Below are 27,045 nucleotides of genomic sequence, written 5' to 3' on the forward strand. Positions count from 1 at the left end.
ATGGGACTCTTAACAGTTATGAAAGACCTGTACTGACCACCCCAGAGACCAGACCTCAACATCTTTGAATGTGTTTGAGATTATGTGGATTGTGAGAAGCAGAAAATACAACCAACTTCTAAGACTGAACCTCTGGAGGTGTAAAAAACATCCCTGAATAACTGAAAGCAAGTCTCCTGAAAAGAATGGAAGCTGTAATAAAGGCAAAGTGCGGACATACTGGTGCTAAAGAATGAATGGAATTGTAAATAGAAATTGATTAAATGAAGGGTGGTCTCTGACATTTGCACAATGCTGTATGCTATTAGGGTGTGTGTGTTGTCTCACTGTGTAGACTCCCTTTATTCTCTGAATTGATGATAAGAGAAGGAATGGGTGGAGAAGAGAAATGGCCTGTATTATTCCTCCTCAGTCTGTGCTGAAAACATGCTAATGTAATTCAATTAGACTTCATCTCTGCACTGTTTGCTCTCTCTGAGAAATAACACTTTAATTGATTCATTAATCCTGAGAGTAATCTTTCTGCTGTTGTTCTGAGGCAGGGTTTATGACTGCTGTTGAGCTGAAGAGGTTTCTTCCACTCTTCCTCTCAGGGGATGAGGGTGTGTGTGTGTGTGGGCTGCTGTGTACACATATCTTATAGAGCAGAGCGTTTACATTCATGTCTATGCGAGTGTGTTTGGGTCATCACTCATTAAGTTCATATTAAGATTGTATTAAATCATAATTACTGGTATTTAAAGAAAGCTTAAACTGTTTTAAAAAGGGCAAATTTACTTTGGTCACAGAGAAGAATTACGGTCTCAGCAGAATCATCAGGTTGGTCATCAGTAGGGCTGTCACTATTACTCTATCAAACTCAGTTGCTCAGTTTTGAAATAACAACATTGATTCAAAACTGCTTAATGAATTAGCAATGGTTAGTTGGCAATTTGCGTATAATGCATGATAATAAAAATGCATATTTTAAATTCTCATGTTCTTACTTACAGTAGGAAACATGGAAACACCTGCATATTTTTCCTTTATGCAGTAGTGTTTGTCCACTGTCATAACAAAACATGTCTCAAAATGGTAACTTTACAGAAAAAGGAAAAAAATAGTCTAAACTCTTAATTATAGCTAATGGTACAACATTTTTTCCAAGTAATTTAGTAATTATGTAAAAATGTTCTGTTCTAGTATTGGATGGTGCTCCTTCACTCCAGAGAAAGCAGTTCCACTGCTCCACAACACAGTGCTGGACATGGTGACCTTAGGCTTTTGTGGCTGCTCCAGAGCATCTGTACATTACCTGAGTACTGATATAATTTGTAGTGACAGCTGTAGTCATCATGCTGGCCACAAGACCAGACTGTCTGATGCTTCACTTACATTGGCTAGGATCTTGCCCATACCTTCCTGTCCATCTTACTCTGTCAGAACATGATCGGACACCGAGACTCAGAGTGAGGCACCAATGGGGCTCAAAGTGATTAGAGCTCATATTTGAAGCAGTACCTTAGCTTGATATGGTATTTGACCAAGGAACTATACCAGAGGTGTGAAACTCAGCCACTAAAGAAAAGCTTCAGCGGTAAAATGTAGGCACTTGTAGTAGACCTTGAAATATTTCATGAATACTACAAATATTCAAAAGTTAAATGTCCCAAGGAGCTCAGTCTTTTAAATCTACCTGTTTGAACTAGAACTAGACATTGCTGTTCATTAATACTTGGGCTCAATTTCTAAGCTAACATTATGTGTTTATATTGGTTGGACTGCAGCTGAAATGCAGCTAGTGTGTTTGGTGATATGATATTGTTGGGATAGGAGAGTCACAGCGCTCATTACGTTGCAGTGCATGCTGGGGACTGTAGTGCAGCGCATTGTGAGATGGGCTAGTATTAATAGAAATTTAAAACACTTTTGGGGGCCGGATAGGATTGTGTCATGGGCCTGATTTAGCCTGTGGGCCTTGTGTTTGATGCATGGGAACTATACAATGAATTCATTCATTACAGTTTTTTTGGCTAGAACAGTATAATCATAGTCCTTATAGGAAAGTCTGTTCACCCAGCATCTATCTTGGCAGTGCCCAGGGGCAGTCATTTCCAGTCATATAAGGCCAAACTCCTATCTCTTTAAATGGGGAAAGACCTGTAAACCCACAATTGAAAGCCATACTATTTCAAAAACATGCTTGAAATCACTGGTAAAATGTGACAAAAATAGCATATATAGTTTATAGCATTTAGCTCAGATAACAAAGAAAAATGTGTTTTTTCAAGTTGTTCTGGCTACTACGTATTTGCTTATGTCTTAAGGTGGGACTCCCCATCACAGTGGCCAGCGAGCTATGCAGTTCATTTCTTAACCAGTGAATTGGTCTCCTGCTCCCTTATAATTCCTCTGGTTTAGTATTATCATGATATAACAGCCCTGACAATTATTGTCAACTTTTGTATTATTTAGCAGGCATTCCTTTCCATAGTTCAGTATGTGAACTAGTATATGTGCCTGTGATTTGGTGAGGGCTCAGTGGTGGTGACTATAACAATATATTCCTGGTATTAGAGATTTCTGCCAGCATCAGCATTGTATCATGTTTGACTGCTCATGTTAACAGCTATGTGTTCTCCTCATGTTAGTGTGGGTGGTGTAAGTGTGTTGATTTGCTGTTATGGGAAGGAGGGATATTGGGGTTGAGTATAAGGGGCTGCATGATACGTATTACCAGCAGAATCTGAAATACAGCGATGCTGCTCTTACAAATCTTCCCCTCTTCTCTTTTTTTCCCTCTCTCTCTCTGTTTTTTACCCTCCCTGTGCACCACAGAAAGGCCTTTATATCTCATGATGACAGTTGTGGCCAGGCCATGGACGACTCCGCTGTAAAGCACACAACATTTACGGTATTGGCCTCCTGCAGTGATAAACACCTTTTGTTCAGGGCACAGAGGTGCTCTCTTTAAATCAGTTGCCCTGACATGCGGGGAGGCAGAGGAGTGAGTGTATTAGGGCTTGTACTTTCCTTTCATAGGAAGGACTACATATCTCATCTGTTTAGCCATATATAACCACACTCTCTCAGTACCCCCTGCTTTACCCACTTTAGCCACGGCCCTCTGATCTGGGTTTCGATGCTTTACATGTACGCAGGGTTAAAGGAGGTTTCAGAAGACAGATGGAGTGAGCTTGACATTCCTCTTACTGTCTCTCCCTGCATGATTTTTCTTTCATGACCGCAGTTCCTCTGATCTTAGGACAGCTGAGCAAAGAACAGGCTCCACCAGGTTAAACACATGCTCGTCCACACCCTTTTCGTTAGCTGTGCCATCATTCCAGCTGGGGCGGTGGTCACCCCCCCCTTACTTAACACTAATTGACTAAACCAATCAGCTTCTGAAGATGTTAATTAGTTGGTACAGGTTTGGCAAATTGTGGTCAGAACTTCCATCCACAGGAAGGTAGATCTCCAGGACTAAGGTTTGTGACCTCTGAACTGGAGCTTGAACATTTTGTCACCAATACACTATATATAATATATGGTTACAAATTAAACAATAATAACGCAAAAACAAAATATTAGTTAGATGATATTTTCCTGACAAATATTTATGTAATAACATAAAAATGATTTTCTGTTGTGAAACAATGGTAAGAAAATTGCAACGTTGACCCTCGCATAATAATCCTAAAAACTGCTGCAGATGAGTGCCTTTCATATCTTCATGTGATGGTAAGAAGAGGCCCCTTAGCATCATTTAGAGCTTGACAGTATGTTTGTTGTTGTTCAGATAGCATCACATTCCTGAAGGTGATTTTCTTACATAACGTCTAATTCTCAGGACCTTTAGAGTTATTATAGTTGTTGCTTTGCTGTTCTACCTAAATGTAATAACGTAACTGCATGATTACTTGCTTAGTTATGCATACAATCCATATCAACAGGTACAAGGCTGCACATTTATTTGTTTAAATGTCAACAAATGATTAAAACATTTAAAAAAATGGACAGGATGTTTTTTTTTTTTCTTTCAGATAGAATATCTCTGCTTTCTTGCTGAAATTTCTCCACTTGGTTCAGTGAACTATAAATGAGAAATATTTAATATCAGATGTTTTTGTTATTACTGTCCACAACTCTTGCTACAGTTTGCATACAGTTTGTTCTACTCAGAATTGCACTCTTTGCACAGTTTGCATTCTCATACACCTCACTGTCTGTCTTATGCTGCTGTGTCCTTTCTTGTCTCAGGCTCTGTACTCTGTTTTTCTGCAAACACAATATGTGTGTGTGTGGCACTGATACCCTGAAATACATTGTATTGTTCTACTACATGCATATCCAACAGAAAAGTTACAGCGACCAAAAAAAATGGCTAGATTTACTACCTGAAACTCAAAGTCATCGTGATAGTTAATTGAAAACTTAAATAAGGTGAGTGAAAGTACTCAAACATGTGGAACAAGCATTAGTGCCTCTTTCCTTTATGTATGTTAGTATTCAGTATTTTATTTAGGTTGGAATTTTTTGCATATCCCTTCTTTTGGATGACAGCTTGAAGTGTTTTAAGCATGGAGTGCATGAGTTTGCACCACTGATGATCAACAAGGCTTCATGGATTTCCTCTTTGACAGAGCATTGTAAATGGTTGGGATGATGAAATTCTTCTTAATCTTGACCTTGAGTTTGGTGATTTTGATTATTTTTCTTTGATGTGAACTAAAAACAATTAAAAACAGCTCCTGTTTTGATGGGTCAAAGGGTTAAAAAGACATTTATTGATCTGTTGCCGCTGAGATTTCGTCCGTTGCCAATAAGTATGTGCAATCCTAATGGTGGCAAAGTTATACATGTCAGTGGGGCACTAATTTCCACATACGATGAACGCACATCTGTCTTGTAAGCGGCAGTGTGTTAATTTCCCGTTCTGAAAGCTTGGCTCTGTCTTTGGAGTAGCTTTAAATGGAGTATAGTGCTCCAGTGTGCAGCTGCACTCCTCCACAGCTTCCTGCCTGCAGATTCCCTCTGATCGCTCCGCTCTCACTCTCTTCTTCCGGATGCCATTGTGACTTCAGCCTCTCACAGCCTTCTGAAATGAGCTCGGGAGCTGCTGATTGCCTTCCCTTTTTGTCTCATTTCATGTCTTTCTCAATCTGTTTGAGATTTTTCCCCACCTTGCCCTCTTGTCACCAAAGCAGTTTCTGAAGCTAATCTTCACAGTTCAAGCAAAGGAACGGTTGAGCATCTTAATCAACCAGACTTGCACCCAAGTGTCTTCTGACTGCATCTCCCTGCACTTTGACTAAATACAGGAACTCCCTCACTTGTCTGTGTCTTTTATAGTCGCTGACTTCTGCCAAAAGCGGAAAGACTTGGCTGATTTTTCTCCTGAGCAGACTTTCTTCTGCTGTACTGTGAGCAGCAAGCCTTTTGCATCTGCCCATCGTAGAATAACAGACCACAGGGGAAATAATTCTGAATTGATTGATTAATTAAATTGCCCGTTTTCCTTAATGTGGTAGACTGTTTAAAGAACGCTATGAAAAGCATTTTGTCATAGTCACATCAGCATACATTTTTTTATTTGTTGGTCGTTATTTTATTTATTTATTTTTTTACAGCATATAAAAATACGAGCTGCCTTTTACATTGTTGGAACTTCTAAGGATGAATGGACCAATAGAAAAGGTCCCGAGTGACCTAATGCATGTACATTATAGTTCTGAAAGCTTTTTCCTTCTCCTTTAAAGTATGGCCCAAATGATATACCTGTTGACCAATCATATCAGCCTAGGCCCACCAGAACCACAGGGGTAAATGGGCATTTGACACACCACGTTTCATAGTACTGGGATGATGCCCCACCATTTTTTGATTTTTTGAGTTCAGGACGCTGAAATAAGAAAAAATAATAAATATTTCTCCCTAAACTGCACAAATTGCTGACCTGTTGATGTTGCTGGACGTTTCACAACAAAACCTTCTGCAGCTGAAGCTCAAAGCAATAATAATAAACCTTCATATCTGCTTCTTAACTGACGTGCAGAGGCATAGCCAATGGGTGGCCAGAGCCAGCCTAGCGTGAAACATGGTCACCTTTCTTGACATCCCAATTGTGGAAAGTGAGACAGTCAGCCATCATCATTAAACCACCCATTGCATTTTATGTTAAAAATCAGCACCATCAGGGTAGCTACCAACCAGATCTAACAGTATGATGATGCTGCATTTAATAATTAACATATCTTGCTGTGATAGGCTAATTTCTTCAGGCAAGTGAATGTGGACTGGGTCCCTTCAGTAGGCTGTGCGATGGTAAGAGTTAGTTGTTTATTAACTAATTATTTTTTACAGTTGAATAGGTGCATATTGCAGTTTTGTAAAGTATGCGTGGGGTGTTCACACCTGTCAAACTAGGCCGATCTAAAGAAAATGGGTCGGCAATAAATGAGGTAGGTGTAAAAGCGGCTCAACTCATACAGTGTCGGAACTATCATTAAAGCAACATTTATTCAAAAATGTTGTAGTATCACATTCAACACTAAAGTATAAATTTAAGTTTATATTGCCCGATATTATGTTATCAGAAATAAATTTTATTTCTGTTATCAGTATCTTAAAATCGTCATCAGTATCGACCGCAGACTGTTCACGTTGGTCAGCGCCTAGTAGAAGTAGCATTTCAGGGATACAAGGTTTATTACAATTACGTTATAAATGGTTGGCTTTTTAATCTTAAAACTAATTTGTAGAATTACTGTTTTCTGAAGTGGTTAACTGATCAACTTTATTTCACACATTACTACATTTTCTTTCAGTCCAACAAGTCAAACAGGGTGGGTGTGTGTGTATGTGTATGTGTGTGTGTGTTAAAGGAGTGTGTTGAAGTTCTGACTGAAGGTGTCGTTGCCACATCAGTTATTTGTTCAGCTGAGCGTTCCTGTCTTTCTCTTTCGAGTACATTCATTTCCTCCTCATCTCTTTTTACACTGCTGGCTGCCACTCAGCACATTTGCCACGCTCTCTGTAACTTGTTTTATGTTTTTAATTGTCAGATCTGATGCTAATTGATGCTTGAATAAGAGTTTATGTCTTCTGTTAGTGTGTGTTATTGCCTTCTGTGCACTTACCACAGATCTAAAAGATTTGCTACCTCTGCTTATGGACAACCTGTAGCTCTATTATGCTCATTTCCTCATGAATAAATGTTGAATGGATGTAGTTGCAGAGACACACTCATATTGAAAGAAGTGCTTTACTGCTATTTTCTGTTTACTTTTTGACAATAGTTGTGTAGAGAAATATTGATTATGAAAATATTTTGTTATTAATCGAGTTAGTTCAACACATCTCTTATTTTAGTGGACACACACACACACACACACACACACACACAAATCAGTGCCGGTGGTACTTTTATGTTCTTTCTTACGTTGCTCACTCTCTGTGTCTCTCTCTCTCCTTTCCATCTTTCTCTATCTCTCTCTTTCATTCACTCTTTCTCTCTCTCTGTCTCTGTTCTCTGTTATCTGTCTCTGTCTCTGTTCTCTCTCTTTTTCATTCTCTCTCTCTCTCTCTCGCTCTGATGGAGGTGAGTCGTGCATAGCAATAGAAACTCTACATGCACACACACACATATACACACACACTCACACACACACACACACACGCACACACACACACACACACTCTTGAGTGGTGTAATGCAGCTGCCAGGAAAACACCCCCATCTCTCACTGCCTGTGAGCTCCACATCTAATTGCTCTCTCTCCTTCTTCCCGCTTTCTTTCTCATATTTCTCCCTATTTTTCTTCTTTTCCCCACATTTTTTGTGTCCTTTCACTCACCCCCATCCCCACCCCAGCCCCCCATCTCATGTTTCTGCCAGTGCAGTTTCCTCCTCCGTAGACTGCAGAGGAAGTCACAGGACGTGTCTGCTCTCTGTGAGCTTTTCTCTCGCCCGGATTTATCAGCCACTCTTTCTTCTGACAGGAACAAGATTCACTCATAACGCAGTCTATATGAAGCACTTCCCTCTGTGTGTGTGCGGCTCTGCTCAGCTTTAGCTTCGTAAAGAAGTTCAGTGCTGTTATTGTATCAAATGAAAATCGTTGTAAGTGCACAGGAAAACACACTGACATGACAAAGGCTGGGGACTATCCAGCTGTTCCAGGTCTGATACCTTGTCTTACATTGCAACGAATTACAGGCTAATCAGAAAGCGCTGACGTTAATTGCATGCATATGGAATGTACTTTAAACAGCCAATCAGCAGGCTATATTTTGTCTGATAATACAAAAGCATGCCTATTGACTCACTGACACTGATAACCAAATTGTTTGATATTCTGTATTATTTACATGAGTTTCATATTGCATTAGCAAAATGTTGCAGAGGTTGCATGTTTTACCAGGACAGATGCAAATAATGTGAGTTGCTGTACATGCACAAATTAGCCATCAAAACATAAGAATTACACTGAAAAATATAAGTCTGCACAGGAAAGAATTAAAAGCGGAACCATATTTGCTTGAAAAATAACGGGAGAATGTAAGATTTTAACAAAAATTGTTACATGACCACTGATTGCAGTTATTTTAGCTGGCCGCATTATTTTCTACAGTCTTTACCTTTTGCAATGATATGTTTGCATCACTTCGAACTGCATGTATTTTAATCAGTTAGGTTGAAGTAAATATATGCAAGCAAAAGAAAACAGAAAACATCAAATGATAGTCTCACAAAATCAACAAGATCTTCTGACTGGTGCTATAACTCCTCTAGAGGGCAGGGGCGAGTAACGTTTGTTTATTTTAAATCTGAGCTGTTTCTGTCTTCAGTTGGGGAGGGACTACTAAGTATCGACAGCAAGCAAGCAAGATGGCTAATCAGCCAGTTTGTCTGTTTTAGGCAAACACTTACAGCTGTACACAAACAAAAAAAGGCTTGACTTGTAATCATGATTATTTATGTGGTGATTAATCATCAGCTAAAGTTCCATGTTCGTGACAGTCCTAGTAAAACTGGTTGTTTTAACCAGACAGATACAATATTTATTTTAAGGCCTAATCTGACTTAAATTGTGAAGATTAAAGAAAAAGTAAGGTATTGAAAACAGTTGTAAGAGTCTCTGTCTTACATTTTCTTTTGTTTTTTGGTATGACTGTGTGGTTTTATGTATCACAAACAGTCTTAGTTCACTATTACACAACCATTTTGCTGCCTCTCTTTGACCCTTAGAATAAAACAGGCTGTTTTTGTTAATGTACCTTTAGGAATGGTATATGTAAATGACATCTGTTCTGACTGACTGCCCTTTATTGTGCCTGATTCAAAAAGTTGTTCATAACGTCACAGGTTTAGTATGTGGACTGTACGGACAAGCGAGTGAACGGTACACTTTGAATCTTTAACAGTGTTTACATTCTACATCAAACTCTTTTATTCCAGAAAAGTAGGAAAAATGTGGCTTTACACAATATGAGATTAGTATTCAGGAATTGGTGTCAAAATCAGTGTGTCAGTGTGTATATAACATATATTCAGTCCCAGCCATAGTTTGTGCATTATGTCACTCTACCAGCCTGCCCTATCTAATGTCTAATAAAGGCAAGATTATGTACAGCACCTTGTTATAGTTGGCCCTAAGGCCGGCCCTGCCGCATGCTGATGCAGTGTTGGTGGTGACCCGTGGGCAGTGTCTGCACTTCCATATTGCTATGGGCAGTTGAAATGGCTGTGCTGAGCTGGTGGAGGTGTAACAGTGCTGCTCTCTTTCAGGAGAGTTGAGAAGGAGCGCTGCTGGGTCTGCGCACGAAAAACACCCTTTTCTTTCTTTAGTGCATCAAGTATTAGCAGATGAGGACAAGGGTGCTGAAATACCAGGCGGGAGAGAGAGTGTGTGTGGAGGGTGTGAGGATAGTGATTGAAATGGCTTTAGTGATTCAGAGAGATTAAAGGCAGATGGAGTGATGTAAGGCTTACTCAGCATTATTGCTTTTCCTCTGCAGCCCCCTAACGCAGCCCCCAGGGGTCGGCAACACAGCCACTTTCAGAATGACTTAATTTCATAGATGTGCTTTTTAAAGATTTTTTGGTCAGTATTTCATGTTAGACTATAACACACTGCCACAACTGTGAAATACCATGTATGTGATATTCGCTTTGAGTATAGTAATATTTAACCCCTGCAGAAGCATTTGCTCAGTGACTTACATTGTGCCTCAAAGGGACACTATGCCCTCTGTTGAATATGTGTTTGACTTTCAGGGTTAATTTACTTATGTAAAGAAAACTAATACCTGCAAAGGTTTTGCTTAAAAAAAACAGTTACTTCCTAATACTTTGGGTCAGTGTGAAACTGGTGGACCTGCTGGGAACTGGGAGGTATGCATGCACTGTCTAAGTTAACGTTGCATATTGGTGCAAAGTGAAGTGCTTCCCTGCCAACTGTTGGCTGTTTTGTGGGCACATCACTAAAACACAAGCAGGAATTATAAGATATTTCTGTGCCCCAAGACCTAATATTGTTTTACAAACTTAAAATGTTCTGCCAGCGTAGTTACCTTCCACTCTCATCCATTTTTCTTCAACCATTGTATTAACAGACTCGCACATGTATTCTGACTATGGACATGACACAACCTATTTTAGCGGCTCATGTCTGCAATCTTATTGGTCGATGCTTAGCTCGTTTGCATAAAGTTCATCCAACAAGAGATGAAAGACAGCAGAGTGGTCATATGTGCATATCTGTGTTTTCATCTCTCACCACAATATGTTCTGTATATATATAATCTAAAAAAATTAAGTGAAAAAAAAAAGTATTTAGTGACTTCGATTTTAAATTTTGGAGGTAAACAGTTGTTGTAAATATATTAGCTTTTGCCAGTGGTCTTCATTTGCATAAAGCCATCATGCACCGTGTGGCTGCATCAGGTGCTTCCTATAGAAAACGAATGGGATATGTTGTGTTGCATTGACGTGTCAGAGAAAAGTAAAAGCAGCGTCAGACTGTGGTCTTTTGCCTTTGCTGTGGTCTCACAGTGCAGTGAATGTAAATCTTAAAAACTATAAAAAGTTTCACTCTGCGCTGTGCAGAGGCATTGCAGGAACAGCTCATCTATGTATTTGCAGTGCCCAGCATTATTAGCCAATACAGCACCATCTAATTAAAGCCAAGTGCATTTAAACAGGCTACCAAAATGGATGCTAAGCAAAACAACCAGCAGCTAAATGGCTCTCTGCTACAACAGAACAGTCTCACCAGTGGACTGTTAAATTTGACTGCATTGTAAAAATTGCATTGCATGTCATAATGCATGTCATAATGCATAAAACTATCAAGACGTTACAGTAAAAAATGTCTGTCTGGCAAACAGGCTTGTAACGCAAACTTATGAGAACTGCTGTTACAAAGACATTATTTGTTAATTACATAAATGACAGAAATGGAAAAAAGACAAGAAAAGAACATAATAAATAGTGAATATGATAGGGTCTAATATTGTCCAGGTAATCCTTAAAGGCTTGAACAGTGCAGGAAAATTCAGATTTAAACATCCTCACTGACTAGTTTGTGCTCATACATGTTTCTGTGTGCTCCTGTTATTTTAAATCAGGAACAGTGGTGCTCCTTCGCAAAAAGCTTACCATAGAACCCTGTTAAATTGTACCTAACATGATGGCCAGTGTTTATACATCCTCTTGTTTGAGAATAAAGTGCTCAGCAGTGCTATGGTCCTGAGCTTTATGCACTGGTGTGGTGTGAAGCATACGGCTTCACCTCACTGCTCTGACACTAAGCAGCTTTGGGCCGGTGCCATATGCTCCTGCAGGCTGTGTGGGGGAAACACAAGCACTTTGACAGAGGCATTATAATGGTGTAACCACAGTGTGAAACACAGGGGGTCCTGGGGATCTGGGACTTTCTAATTAACCTCTTGGACCCCTGAATGTCTGAAGGGCAAAAATCTGGGGGTCCTAAAAATAAACTCATTATAACATTATGCTGTCTCTTAGGGAAAAATAGACGCTCAAATACAAATTAAAGGAAAAGTCCTTGCATAGTCTGCTGCATCCACATTGGGATTCTTAACTAACTAGAGATGCAGCACTGGTCTGCCTCAGGGTGGTGCTAGAGCAAGTTGGTTCTCCCTGTTGGTCCTTTATAGCCTATAACTGTAGCTGGTCACCAGGATGCCTCTGAAATGCACCTGATATGCCGTAGCATATTTCTAAATTTGAAAATTGTTAGAAGAATTTCTAAACCAAACATTTTGCTGCCGTTAAAGTGAGCATCAGCACCACTGTGGCGAGGGAGTTAGTAGTCAGCCAACGCTCAAGTAGCCAGCCTATGTGGGACCAGAATACAAGGGGTTATTTCACAAACTAGGCTTAACAATTTCAGTGCAGTATCTGAAAATCAGAAAAAATAAATGCTTGAAGTATTGAATTGAAAATTAGTCCGTATCATGCAAAACCCAAACTTCTTTGCTTTTTTGGAATAAAAGACTTCGATGTAGTGTGGAGAAATTATTGAAATTTTAAAATGGGCAGTTCACTCCATGGTCCATATAGTCCATATATGAAAACAAAGACCATTTGGAATTCATTATTTTTGCAATGTCCTGAAAAACCAAACCGTTTATGTAAATCTTATTCAACAGCAGTACAGCAGTTTAGCTCCGCTCACTCTCGCTGAAGTTATAAGGAGTGTTTCAGTGCCAACTGCTTTTGGAATGAGCCACAATGCAGAGCCAATCAGTCTTAAAGGCACAGTAACAAAAACAGTAGGTGGGGCTTATGCTCTACGAATACCCTCACACTTGTAGGTGTTCTGATTTTTGCTTATTTTGTTACAGGGCTAAACCAGCAGTCACTGAAAAAAAGTTCTGAGTTAAGCTAATCTGTGTAGTAAAGGTGCCAAAAAGAAAATAATAAAAATAACAAAGTTCATAGTATCAATTTAATGTTTTCACCAGAACCATACGCTAGAACCATTCATGAACCTTTATATATCATATGACAGGTTTAAGTGACTGCAGACATTTTTAACACATCAAATATCTAAAATCGAAACAACTCGACCTCAGAATCAGAAATAGTGTTTAGCCTGAAAATACGTGTATCGTCACACCCCTCAGGCATTAACGGGATGCTGTGGTAATTAGTCCGTAGTGAGTTTTCTGTCTTTCATATGCATTCTCTCCTGCTCCGCTCGCCCTGCTTAACTCCTGCATCAGACAGAGGGAGGGAGCGTTAGAGAGCAGATCAGAGAGCAGAGCTGCACCTCAGAGACAGTCAAGCAGTTGTAAAGGCGAGACCCGGAATCCTGTAATGGAGATTTTCACTCTTTCAGCTCCTGTCTTTTGTTTTTGGTCAGCTTTTTTCCCCCCTCTTTGTCTGCTGTTTTAATCAGTTTTCCCTCTGCAGTTGTTAAACATCTCAACAAAGATTTCTAGGGATTTTTTATTTATTTATACATCAATCTTAAATTCCAGTTAACCTTTTTTAAAATGTTTTACACCCTACCTGGGGGCTAATCTTCTTAGTTCCTTTGTGTATACACATATATACATATATGTATGTATGTATATATGGATATGATATTCTGGAGCTGCTACACATGTATGGAAGCACATTAGTATTAAAATTAAAGTGAAAATGTAATATATAAATTGTCAAAGTGTTTCTATGCTTGCATTTGAAGTTCCCACTCATATATGCAATGTTGAGCCTAAAATGAAAATAAAAATGTAATACTGCAATTTTAATTTGCCACTTGCTATACTAGTATTAACATTTCACATTTCACAGTATTCTCATTTACACAAACATTTAGATGCTTTATAGGTAGCGTTATTTAAATTGAAATGTATTATGTATATTTGTGTTTGTGTGAGAGAGTGAGACTCCTGCTGTAGTGCTGTTGGACTGTGAGGGCAAGGAGAGTGCAGACTTTCATACACGTGAGCTAGAATTTTGTCAGTACTACCACTCTTACTAATACTGCTTATTAATTCAGTACAAATGCCCATAAGGCCAGGTCCCGCTGCTTTAGTGGCCTTGACCCTCAGTGGTGGTCTGAATTTACCCCGCATAATTGCCATGCTGCACAGTCACCCAGTGCCTTCCACTGTGGTCTGAAGACTCACATCTTTAAGCAGTACTATAGGTTAACACCTTATTCCACTCATTTGCACTTCATTTCTGAGCTACATTTACAAGCACACCAGTGGTCTTCTTCAGAGGCATACCTCATGTCAAACATTTTGTCCGAAATGGCCATGATTAGATATTTTCTCCTCAGTCAATACCTTAGGGCAGTGGTCACTAACCCTCCTCCTGGCGATCTATTTTTTTGCAGAGTTAAACTCCAACCAGCATTTAATGTGCTGCTTCCTCCTTTGCCTAACACTAATGCTTCTGATCCAGCCAATCAAGAACTTCTGAAAAAGGTAATTATCTGGAGCAGGAGTGGCAGATTGCAGTTGGAACTAGACTCTGCAGGAAGGTAGATCTCCAGGGCCAGGGTTGATAACCACTGCCTTAAAGTATAGATTCTAGCACTATCTTGAGTGCTTTGTTTCGCTTTGGCTTCCGTTGTGTCACTCCGGATAATAACATCTGCTGAATGACTAAATGAAAATGTAAGACAAAATTAAGAACAGCATCAACATTACATTATTATTCTATATAAGTCCTTTTTTCAGCAGTAATAGCAGCAGAATTCCTTCTCATTGTTCTCTTTGCCAGTGTTGAGTCAAGCATGTAGCCTCTGATCTTGTTCTGAGAGTGTGTGTGATCCCCGTCCCTCACCAACAACATGTGATGTTTGAGTATGACCATGCGTTATTAATTACTGGTGTAAATCTCTTCAATTTGATTGTGATTCTTTAGGAATTCATTCACTGCATCGTCTCAAATTTTGGATTCTGTTTAGGGGGGCACTGAAACTTTTCAGTCAAGAACTGTCAAAAATTGAGCTTTTAGTTTTCTCCTGAAACAGAAATAAAGCCAAATCTTTTGACAGAAAAGAAAACAATAACAAACATTAACTAGGCTTTCAAATCTGTCTGCAGCCACAGTTTCGGAAATAAAAAAATCACAAATTACAGAACCGAAGTATAAATTAGAAATGGTTGAATTCAGCGCCTTCGATAATCAGCAGTTCACAGTTGTTAAGGATCTTTGATTTGATAGGTTCATACTGTACATACTGTAATAATTTATTTGATGTAAGCTGTTTTTATTGATTGTCAACTCAGGTATGTCCCATTGAAAAGACTGACCTTATCAATAATAGAAATGTTTTTTTCCTCAATACTTTGTAGTTTCTTTTTTTGACATTTAATTCAGAAGCATAGGACAGATTTAGTTTTAAGCTGTATCCTGAATTTCAGGCAAGAATTTTCATTTCGGCACATCACTATTTCTATTATTTTGATATGATTCAAAATTCCTTTTGAAAAATACACTAAATACATCAACATGACTATTTACAGGAATTGAATTTTGGCTGAAAAATAAATGCACATTTTTTTTGTAAAATTTGTTATAATCGATTCTAAATATCCATAACTGATTCAACTGAGTCACCGTCACTGCTATTTTAGATGAGATGTTTTTTATGTCGCTGTTTTCAGTAATCAGGTTTTTATTATCATCCTGCGCAGAACCAGGCTTCAGGGGGCCTCCCTGTGCATTAATAACCTCAATATCTCTCCACCTGCTCTCTGTGGGTTACAGTAAACTCAATCAGCTATCAGCAAACATTCCTGATAGAGTCATTAGACAGCAGTCCTTCCCCAGCACAGTTCTCCACACTGCTCAGGTTAAGCAAATACCACTCCATTTCATCTTCATTCATGACATGAGGCTATATATACCTTAAACTTTATCAAGACATCAGATAGAAGCGTCCTGTATCTTATGAACAGAACATTAACTGAAATGTCATGGGTTTAATTAATATGACACACATGTAGGTAGAGGTTTCTTTCAGTTTCAGTCTTCAGTCTTTCCACAGTATTCCATTGTGAAACTCAGTCTAATTGGTTCCCAACACTTTGCAGAAGTGGCTAACTGTGCTCCAATCTCTGTTCATTTGTCTGTTGCATTTTAAGTCATAGTTTAGTGGTTATGTGATTCATCAGAAGTCCAGGCTGACACAAGATCTCAGTGAAGTCCAGGTGATACTATTGTTTCTGAATTGAGGCTGGGCAGAGGGGAAGTGTTCATGTGGATGTGTTCCCGGCCAGACTTAGAGAATGTGGTTAGGGTTTTTAGAAGTGACGTACATGTAGTTATGCTTGTTTGCAACACTGAAAGTGGTAACTCTAGTAAGAGAGCAGAAGCTTCATACACAGCTCCCTAAGGGTAATCAGTTCCCATCACTCAAGGTTCTCTCATGGTGTTCTACATTCACATTAACTAGGGGTGGGAATCTTTAGGCACCTCACGATTCGATTACGATTCAGAGGGCTGCGATGCGATTATAAAACGATTATCGATGCATCTCGATGCATCTTTTTTCTCTATACAGGATTTCTATCTTCCTACTCTCTGAGGACTTGGTAGTTTTAAAGCAAAGTATTTGTAATGATCCATAATGTAAATGCATTACAGATCATTACAAATACTTTGCTTTAATTATCTAAAATATCTTTTATTAATAAATCAAATGGAAGTCATGTGGCAAGTGAACTAGAAGGCTCTCATTCAGAGACGCTGCTGCCACTCATCTGCGATAAAATGCGCTGTTGCCCTGAAATAAGATCCAGTGGTATCGGGTGTCCACGCAGCGCGTTACAGCCACCCTTTTGGTCTCGTTGTAGAGAGTGGGGGGGTATTTTCGAGACTGGACGCTGAATCATAGGTCGGTCATATAGCCCCGAGGTCTGGCCTCGCCAGTAGCGAACGAAAAAACAGATTAAGACGAACATTTGGAGGACTTATTCGCATTTATAAGCAGCGCGGTTGGTTAAATCTGCTGAGAGACTGTCTTTCTCTAAAAAGTTGCGAAAATGAACTCGCTTCTCTTTCGTATTTTCCCGTTCGACCTTAAATGGTGCAGCAGTTCGGCGCCTTAGGCAGAATTTAAGGTGGAACGGGAAAATTAGAACGAGAAACTGGCGAATGAGAAGCGACTTCAGCCTCGTAAAACAGCCGGACGCTGAGACATTTTACAAGAAGCTCTTCTAGTTTTGAGGAAAAGTGTTCTGGCGGAGATGGGAGGAAAGCGGCTGTAGCTAAAGCTTAAAGCAGAGCGAAGTAAATCTGCGCTCTTGTTTATATTTTTAGCCCATACTAGGACATTATCACATACTGGGCATTAAATGTTGTGGCTCCCAAGGTGGTTTGACTTCGTTGAAAGGCAAAATGGCTCTTCTTATCATTTGTGTTGTGACTCCTGACCTAACCTGGCTTTAATGCAGAGGGAGCTGGTCGGATTTCTCGCTCCTCCAGTAGTGCCACAGACTGTTCGGGCGCTGCACTTTCCCACTTCCAGTTCAGCCTTTTGCGTTCCGTCAACATTACGTTATAAATTAAATATTTAGAAAATCGATTTTTGACGTTGAATGAATCGATTTAGAATCGTTCACGTCCGCATCGCGATGCATCTAAGAATCGAGTTTTTCCCGCACCCCTAACATTAACACTATTGATCAGGGTTATTTGTGGCTGTAAGCAGTATAAGCAGCTGTTTAGCAATGATGAGCCACAACCGACCCAGGAAAGTTTTGTTCATTTTATTTATTTATATATCTGTTTTTTTTTTTTTTTGGTTTTTTTGTTGATTGTGCTACAGGCAGGAAAATATCTCATGAAGACATCTCTGATGACTTCCTAAATAATCAGGAGAAATGAAGGACATGCCATTTATACACATATTGTAGTTCATTTTGTATGTAGCTATTTTACTTTATTTTCTTTCATTTTTGTATTAATTATTGTTCATTATGTAAGTACTGTATAGAACTCATTAAGCATGTATTTGCTAATCAGTACTTTATTAAAATACATCAGGTGTGCTTGAGATGGAATTTAACAAATCCATGTGATGGCTGAGGGTGCCGAAGTCCTTAGCCAAGTGTGTGTTCTTCAAACCAGCTTAAAAGATATTGACTATTATTTTGAAAACAATAAATTGGCAGTACAATTTACTGTATTGATGTCTGTCTGGTAAAGTTTTGATAGTGTTATGATTCTATTAGTAGTGACAAAGTTACAAACTAAGGTATAGGGTCACTCAAAGCAAAAGGATTTTAGTCTAAAGTTCAAGTCTGTTAAAAGTCTGAAATGTGTTTTCAACTCTTTGAACCAGTTTGGTGGAGTGATCCAAATGAGTACCATTATTTAACAAAAATGTTGTATGTGTTACCCTAAACTTAACCTTAACCTTAACCAAAAAGAAATGATTCCCCTCCTTAACCATAACAAATGAAATATTTTGAATTTCAGTGGTCCTAAAGTTTGAATATAAACCTTGTTTTTCTCTTGTTTTCTCTGGTTTTTCTCTGGTCCTGAAAACGTACACAGTGTACAGAAACAGTCACACAAACATGCTCCAGGAACCCTCTGTCCCACTGCAGAGACTCTTAACTGCCAGCGTCTGTCGTATGGGCAGCAGCCTCTTTTCTCTGGGTGATAAGGTTAAAGGTTGTGGTCAGTGTGATTTGAGCTGGTGTCAGAAGGCTATGCCCTCTGCTTTACTCAGTCCACCAGATGTTACAGTAATCATCTCTCTCTCTCTCTCTCTGAAGTGAGACTTTCCTTCTTAGAAAGAGGCCGTGCCACTGTGGCCCACTGAGCAGTCTTATCCCGTTTCCGCTTGGCCTCATGTCACAGTGCCACTGCCCTGCTTCCTCTGTGCCTAAATATAGCCCCCTCTCTTCCGCCACACTGCGCTAAGACTGCCTCTGACATGCTCTTTTCAGCACCCCTGCCTAACCATCATGCTCTATTTTTACTACTCCTTTAGCAGATCCTGGAGCTATTGTAGTGATTTGTTCACTTATTAATGGTTGATTCAGAGCCGCTGTTACACGCCTGAGCCTCTCTGACTGTATGTTTGCTGTGGGCTAGAGAGAGAGAGCAGGACAAAAAGAGAGAGAAAGAGAGAGCTGTAGTGCCGTAGGCCCGGATTACTCACTCACACCAAGGCTACAGCTACAATTGCTCAATTATTTAAATGACGACAGAGGCAGAGGAGGCACTGACGCCAGATAAATGAAATGTTGTTTGGACTGACTGCCCAAGGTTCTCTCTGGTTTGTTTTATGAATTTCAATTGCAACGTGGCTTCTGTGGTGAAAGCGTGCGGCTATAGCCTGACGTCTGTGGCCTGAAACACATTCACGTCTTTCTTTATTCATACCTGACGCTCTTTTCTGCAGTGGAGTTGAAAAGCATATCGTTGCTGTCCAATGAAAAATAAGTATCTCCAAAATATTAACTTTACCGGAGAAGACAAAAACACTCTTACCTTTCAATGTAAGTCACAATGTAAAGAGATTTTGTTCCAAGTGATTTTAAAGCATTTCTATTGGTCCATTCATCATGAAATTTTCACACAATGTAAAGGACAGCGGGTGTGTTGGAATGATGTAGAAAACTAAAATCAACAAAAATGGAGATACATGGTTTCCATTGGAGAGCGACGATATGTAATTATCAAAGCCAGTGGTGGATGCGCCTGCTAAACTTCTGTCCTTGTGCGTGTGTTTGACTGTGCGCGTGTGTTTTCGAAAATGAGAGCAAACAAAGTATTGTTTAACATCTTCAACAGTTAAACATGCTTTGTTTATTTAAAAAAAAAACAACTGTACTGTTGCTGAAATCTGTACTTTTGTTCATGCATGACTGGATGGCCTAAAACTCATGTGTACTTTTTCTGACGCAGGGGGCCATTCAGCGTGGTGAGGAGATGCATCAACCGAGAGACTGGCCAGCAGTTTGCAGTGAAGATCGTAGATGTGGCCAAGTTTACCTCCAGCCCCGGCCTCAGCACAGAAGGTCAGGCACACGCTCTTCTTCCTTAAAACAACACGATCAAACAGTGTCAATGATCTGAAGAATCAAACCGGTGCTTTTTTGCCTATGGTCATCTCCACATTTCATCTGCAGTATGGTTTCTCTGATGAAGTGAACATTAAACAATCTCATATCCGTAAACACCTATTGTTGTACTGCAGTGCAAGCAACATTGAGTGTCTATGGTTTATGTTTAGCTTTCAGGTCGTTCTGGGTCATCATACATATAGAATTTATTACTGCAAACATACTGGCCTTCTTGAGATCCTACTGGTCCAATTTCTCTCTTTCATTGATGCACATAAAAGGTACTTGAGTGCTAATAGCTCCGTTCTTATGGAGAATTCTTAGCCTGCTAAACATAAATGAGGGAACAGGTGAGTTAGCTACTTAATTACACTCAAAAATGAACAAAGTGCGTTATTTGAATTACATTGTGAAAATACTGTAGCGTCCTGCAACTGGCTCATGCGGCCGTGCAGAGCGACCACACACAGAGACTCTTGAGAGGCACTGCATTCCTGGTAAGAAGAGACTGAAATGTTAATGTGAATAGTTGTTACTCTTGTTTGAGTGTTATTGTGTCAGGCTGTGGGGAAGATAGGGGGCCTGTGAGTCAGACTGTGGACTGGAGATGTGTCGTAAGAGGTGACCTACCCTGCTTCCGGGCTGTTGAGTAGCACTGAGTGGCGATTCTCCCCTGCTGCCACGGTACAATAAAAAGAGCATGCGATTAATGCGCCATGTAGTATAGAAGCATTACAACTGCCAGTCCATGTGGTCCAAAAATGCAAACTAAACAGCAAAAAAGCCCATTTTTAATTCGTTGTGTTTATGATGTAATAAAAAATTAACATATTTACATATATCCACCTCCTCAGCCTACAGCAGTTTAACTCTGCCCCCTCCCACTCCTGTAAAAGGAGTGTTTTTGCTTCGGCTGCTTTTTGAATAAGGTGCTACTCAGGGCAGCCAGTCAGAACAGAAATCATTTATATCAGTCTTAAAAAAGTAACAAAAACAGCCCTTTCATTCTGAGGGATAAAGTGAGGTTGGAAAATTGTCTTGTAAAAATGAATTATGACTTTTTGGGTGCTTAAAAGCCACAAAAACATTCTGAAACTTAGGGAGGAGGGGATGAGAGGGACATAGTTAGAAAAACAAATTAACCAAAAGCTCGACTAAACAGGTAAGTTTTTAGCCTAGACTTAAAGATAGAGGCTGTGTCTGAGTCCCGAACACAGACTGGTAGGCTATTCCAAAGCTGGGGGGCTTTGTATGAAAAGGCTCTTCCCCCTGACGTAACTTTATTTATTCTGGGTACTAATAATGAGCCCGCACCTTGTGATCTAAGTGGGCGTGTCGGTTGATAATAGGAAATAAGGTCACTGAGGTACTGAGGAGCAAGGCCATTCAGAGCTTTATATGTCAGTAGAAGAATTTTGTACTCAATGCGGAATTTAACTGGCAACCAATGTAAGGTACACAAAAATAAAGTCATCCAGAGCGTTTTGATGTGAAATGGTGCATTGTTCTGTCCGTTTTGTTTACTTTAGGAAATGAACAGTGAGCCCACACTGATCATCTTGAGTCTTCATGTGTAATGTTTATAATTAGTGGGAAAAACCAGGAATTTTGCACTCAGTTTTTTCCGCCCTAAGAAGTCATCATTTCCAACCACATTGAGCCAAGAAATTCTAATGGTTGTCCCCAGATGCTCTCATTATGAGATCATGCCTGGCCCAGTGAGACTAGGATGTCTGCATATGACACAGTTTGGAGAGTGTGTGAATGTTCAGTTAAAATTGCATGCAGGGAGTCTCAGAGCTCCACACTGTTCTCAGGACTTCCAGTAGGAGTGAATAGAGTAGTGTTGGAGCAGAGCTGTGCTGGTTTTTCAGTCTGCAGAGAGGGAGCACTGACTGGGCTGCTGATCTTACACTACCACACACACACACTTACACACACAGAAGTGTGACCTTCAGGACCCAGCGCTCTGTAGTGAACTGCATGTGGTCAAAGGAGGCTACACTTAAAAGGCTCTTCAGGAAGCATCTAAAGGCAGTGGAGTACACTAACGTGTGTGTGTGTTTGAGTGCTTCTGCACTTAAGAAAGAAGCTGGAAGAGTGTTTTTGTGTTTATATCTGTGTGTAGGGCTAAACAAATTTGGGGAAATTGGTCTATCCAGGTCCAGGCCTGGATTTTTTTTGGCCAAATCTACTTCTTCTGGCTTCAGGCTTGATCATTGAATGTAGTGTGCCAGACAGCCAGTTAGTTGTGGTTGTGATGTGTGAATCATGTTGGTGTTTAGTTGCCTGATTGGTGTAATTCATCTATAAGCAGCTCACAAGCTCTGTGTTATTAGGTAAGAAATTCCCCACTTAAAACGTGAAGGCTTTAATTCAAATTGCAACTCTTGCAATTTGGAAATTACACACTTTAAATAGCAATTTCAATATAAAAATGATTAATTGTTCGGCCTTATCTGTGTATGACCATGGGGTTCAAATAAAGTGTTCTCAGGATTTATTCAGTGGTGCATGTAACCTAAGAAGTATGTCTTGGGTTCTACCATCTTTGCTTTGTTGGATCTTCTAGTGTGGTGGTCCCCTCTGGTAAGCTGATCCACCCTGACATCATCCTTATGAAAGATCCCTGAGGTCCTAATCCCCTGGTTACAGTGTTGAGTAAGCTATCTAGGTTATGTCATTTGGTGTTTATCTATTGCAGTGAAAGCCTCTTGGTGTTATTTAACATGTTTAATCTAGGACCTTATTGTGAGAGTGATAGTAACAAACTGCTATTCAGCTGTTTGTGTTTAGCTATTGCACTGGCATCCCTAGCCTAGCCAGCTAGCCTTATTTAGTACCTAGTTTTATAGAGCTATTATCTAGCTACATTAGATCTATAAATCTATTATTTTTCCTAACAAAGCCCTGCATGTAACAGCCCACGCTGAATACATGTGGGGCCTAAAGCATATTGCAGAACTACCATAAAACAATGTCTTGGGCATCAGACAGTGTATTCATAACCACTTCATATCATAACTTTCTGTGAGGCGGCGGTTAGAGGCAATAAATTCTTCAGACGTCTGGTTACCATCATTGCCACTGAGGACAATCCTTTAGGATCTCTAGAGCAGAGCGTCTCACAGCAAACTGCTCTAAATTACTTTGTTTACATCTTAACAATTTTGTTATGCAAAAATTGTGGAAAATCGACCAGATTCCGCTTTAACAATGCAGATTGGCTGACTACCATTTTCAGCTCAGTGATCATGGTAACTGTCAAGCTTTGTAATGAGAATATGTTCATACATGAGTAATAATGAAAAAGCCAAGAGTCAGTGTAAAAATGAACTTCTTTTTTAAAGCAAACAATCAGTGGAAGAAGAATGAGTATAAAACCGAAGAGAAATACAGACTGATTTTTTGGAAAAAAGAACTTGGCTTTAAATGGAGGTCTATGGAGAAACATGCTTTTTGGCTCCAGACAGGATTTATAGTGTTTGTCCACAAGAGCTTCGCTACCAGCCCCACTTCACAAGACAGGCCACAGCGGAAGAGAGTTTGTTACTGTGTATGAAATAGCTGTATTTTTCATAGATAAATAGATGTGTTTTTCAGTCATTAATGTAATGGTCCTATTGCAGAAGACTCTGCAAATGAACATTCTAACAAATCACATTTTTAAATGTGTGATGTGAACCTCACTCTGAGGTTCTCTTTCCATCAAAAATGTGGGGACACACCTGCTTTTGAAAAAGCGATTTTTTAATTGTTAACAAGTAAGATAAAATATCTGCAATCTTTGTTAACATAATACAGCTACTTATTAATACTGTGGGTATATTTGGCAACCCTTGGCTTCATGTTCATCAAACTTTTATTTTTTATTTCTAGGTATGAGGAGCAGGTTTTGGCTAATATAATGATTTTTTTTTCCCAAATTATTTGTTTCAGACAGTAAAAGTACATATTTAAAATATTTTGCTTCAAAGAGAGCTTGAAATGTTTGAGTGCTGATGAGTACTGACATCACCAAAAGGGGATAAAAGGCATAGGGGTCTGTCATTCCACAGACGTGTGTGTGTGTATATACATACATACATACATCATCTAAACCGCTTATCCTTCTGGGTCACGGTGGGGTGCTGGAGCCTATCCCAGCTGTCATTGGGCGGAAGGCAGGATACACCCTGGACAGGTCGCCAGTCCATCGCAGGGCAGACAGACAGACATACACAATCACACACACATTCACACCTAGGGGCAATTCAACATGTCCAATTGGCCTGACTGCATGTCTTTGGACTGTGGGAGGAAACCAGAGTACCCGGAGGAAACCCACGCAGACACGGGAAGAACAGGCAAACTCCACACAGAAAGGACCCTGGTCGCCCGGCCGGGAATCGAACCCAGGCCCTTCTTGCTGTGAGGCGACAGCGCTACCCACTGCGCCACCGTGCCGCCCTGCCGCCCTGCCGCCCTGTCTGTCTGTGTGTGTGTGTGTGTGTGTGTGTGTGTGTGTGTGTGTGTGTGTGTGTGTGTGTGTGTGTGTGTGTATGTATATGTATGTATGTATGTATGTATGCATGCATGCATGCATGCATGCATGCATGTATGTATATATATATAGATAGATATATAGATAGATAGATAGATAGATATACATCTTTCAAATATATATATTTGGTTCTGTTGTTACTTGTTTTCTGACACTGTAATTTGTATTTAATGGCCATTTTGATTCAAACTTATGTAAATGAAAGGGGTGGTCTTTGATAGTTGTACAGTACTGTATATATCAATGCTTATCATTATAATCACAATGTGATATTATATAGCTCTAGTTTGTGTGTGTATGTGTGTTTGTGTCCTTCAGTGCACATATTGGCATATAAGAAAGAAAGGGAAGTGTGTATCTGTGTGTTTGTGTGTGTGTGTGTGTGTGTGTGTGTGTGGGTGCGCATTTGTAACAAAGTGTGTGTTGTCTAAGGGTAAGCTGGCAGAAGTCTGACCCAGCATGGCTCTGAGCCGTAATTACACTCAGATCTGACCTTGGTCATCTATCACAGTAGCAGCCACACTCTCACTTCATCAGCACAGAGCCCATCATCCAGACCACAGCTGACTTCTCTAATTGGGTTAGGTGGACTCAAATGAGTGTCAGTGTGACTTGCTGCACTGGTGCTGGCATTTCATTGTTAGCCGTGCCCTACAGGTAACCATAATGGGCATGACGGAGACTAGTATTATTGTACTCTTCTATAATAATACAGCTTTAGAAGAGGAGGAACATGAAAAGAGGGAGAGAGAGAGGGAGAGACTGAGACATATCTATGTATACGCTGATGTGCTAAAACATTATGACCACCAGCCAAACATGCTGTTGGTCCTTCGCGTGCTGCCAAGACAGCTCTGACCCACCAAGGCATAGACTCTGCAAGACAAGGGAGATAGAGGGAGATGGATGGAGAGAGCAAGAGAGAGGGGGAGAGAAGGAGCAAGAAAGAGAAGGAGTTTGAAAGATGGAGAGAGAATCCATCTCCATGGAGGTGAATAGATTTGACTTTGATGACAGCTGTACACTACATTGGACAAAGGGACTACTATGATTAAATAAGAGAAATATGACTTTCAGTAAGTCCTCACTATAAAGAATTTTTGGAAACAGTCTAACATGTAAACCGATATTTCTCTGAAAGCACTTGTCAAGTCTCAAACTCCAGTCTGAACTTTAGAATCCATTACTCTCTCCCTGAGATCTTGGCAGAGCTTTTGTTTGAGTGTTTGTATGCATGTATATGTGTGAGAGTATGATAACAAAAGAGAAAGACCTCTACAAAAGGTATACTTCATATGCACTTAATGACACACCCATACACAGATCACTCTGTGGAGGATTCAGTCAGCTCTGATTCTATTTAATCCAGAGTCACTGTGGAAGCTCAGAGCAATTTGAGGCTCGGCATGAAGAGTGCTGTCCTGTAATGAGCAGCATCAGTTTAATGTAGTGTCATCATGACTCCTTTATGTCACACAGGGATAATCACGTTTGTCTTAAATCACATCCAGTTTGTTCTTTTACAGTATATGGCATTACCTCATTTTCTACTCAGTGAGACATTTGTATGAATGTTCAAACTGTCTCCAAGACTCCCTTCACACCTGACATTGACATATGTTTTGGGTGAGCAGATTATAAGTGCACAGTGCTGAGTGAAGGTGATTCCAGTGTGTCTTGGAGACATATTGTGATCTGATCACTCAAACCAACTTTGGAGGTGGTCAGTTAGTGTCGTGGGTCCAGACGTGATCTCATAACGAGAAAGTACCCGGAGACAAACGGTTAAACATTTGGTGCAAAATCTGACACTAGCAAGGCTATGCCCCCTTGTAATGTGTACACTGCACACAAAGAACATTTTTTGGGGGAGCTTTTCAGCCGTACTAACTTACATTACATCCATGGGCTAACAGAATGTTGTCTTTCACACAGTTTTTGACAAGTGCATCATCGCCCCTTACTTTAAGTTCTGCCTTCTCTGGACTTTGTATTGATTTAGCAATTTCATTGGTGATTTGCTCACACTCACATTATGCCAAGATGTCCTATTAAAGTCTGCGCCCCCACCCACAGTTCGACCAGGGTTGAAAACGTGCACGGTACCCTTGCTTCAGGCACGAAATCCAATCACATGTGGTCGCTGGAGACTCCAGACCCATGGAAATGACAGGAGTAAACGGCAGTACATCTCACTGTTCACTTATGATCTGATAACTTGAGGCAGATGTTAGTTCCAAGTGTGAACAGGCCATTCAACTGATGTGGTGTGTTATATCAGCATTATCTGTGCAGTTCTTTATTTAAAGAGGGTGTATCAGATTACATAATGGCACAAGTTTATGCTCTAATTTGGCTTCTTGATCAGCCTCAATGGTCTTGGCCAGCTATGACCCAGTTTTTACAAATAAATTATAGTTAAGGCATTTTCTGCAAATGGATGTTTGGAC

General features: G+C 40.0%; 1 protein-coding gene across 5 annotated transcripts in view; it reads left to right on the forward strand.

The window, feature by feature from the left end:
- caska (calcium/calmodulin-dependent serine protein kinase a) overlaps positions 1-27,045 on the forward strand; it is a 285,045-nt gene that overhangs the window by 103,267 nt on the left and 154,733 nt on the right. For all 5 annotated transcript variants that reach the window (XM_036584332.1, XM_036584563.1, XM_036584414.1 and 2 more), the window contains exon 2: positions 19,895-20,007. In XM_036584332.1, the coding sequence (XP_036440225.1) occupies positions 19,895-20,007 (113 nt within the window). The remainder of the gene's footprint in view (positions 1-19,894; positions 20,008-27,045) is intronic.

The sequence above is a fragment of the Colossoma macropomum genome, unplaced genomic scaffold (genome assembly GCF_904425465.1).
Source record: "Colossoma macropomum unplaced genomic scaffold, Colossoma_macropomum, whole genome shotgun sequence".
NCBI classification, from domain to species: Eukaryota; Metazoa; Chordata; class Actinopteri; order Characiformes; family Serrasalmidae; genus Colossoma; species Colossoma macropomum.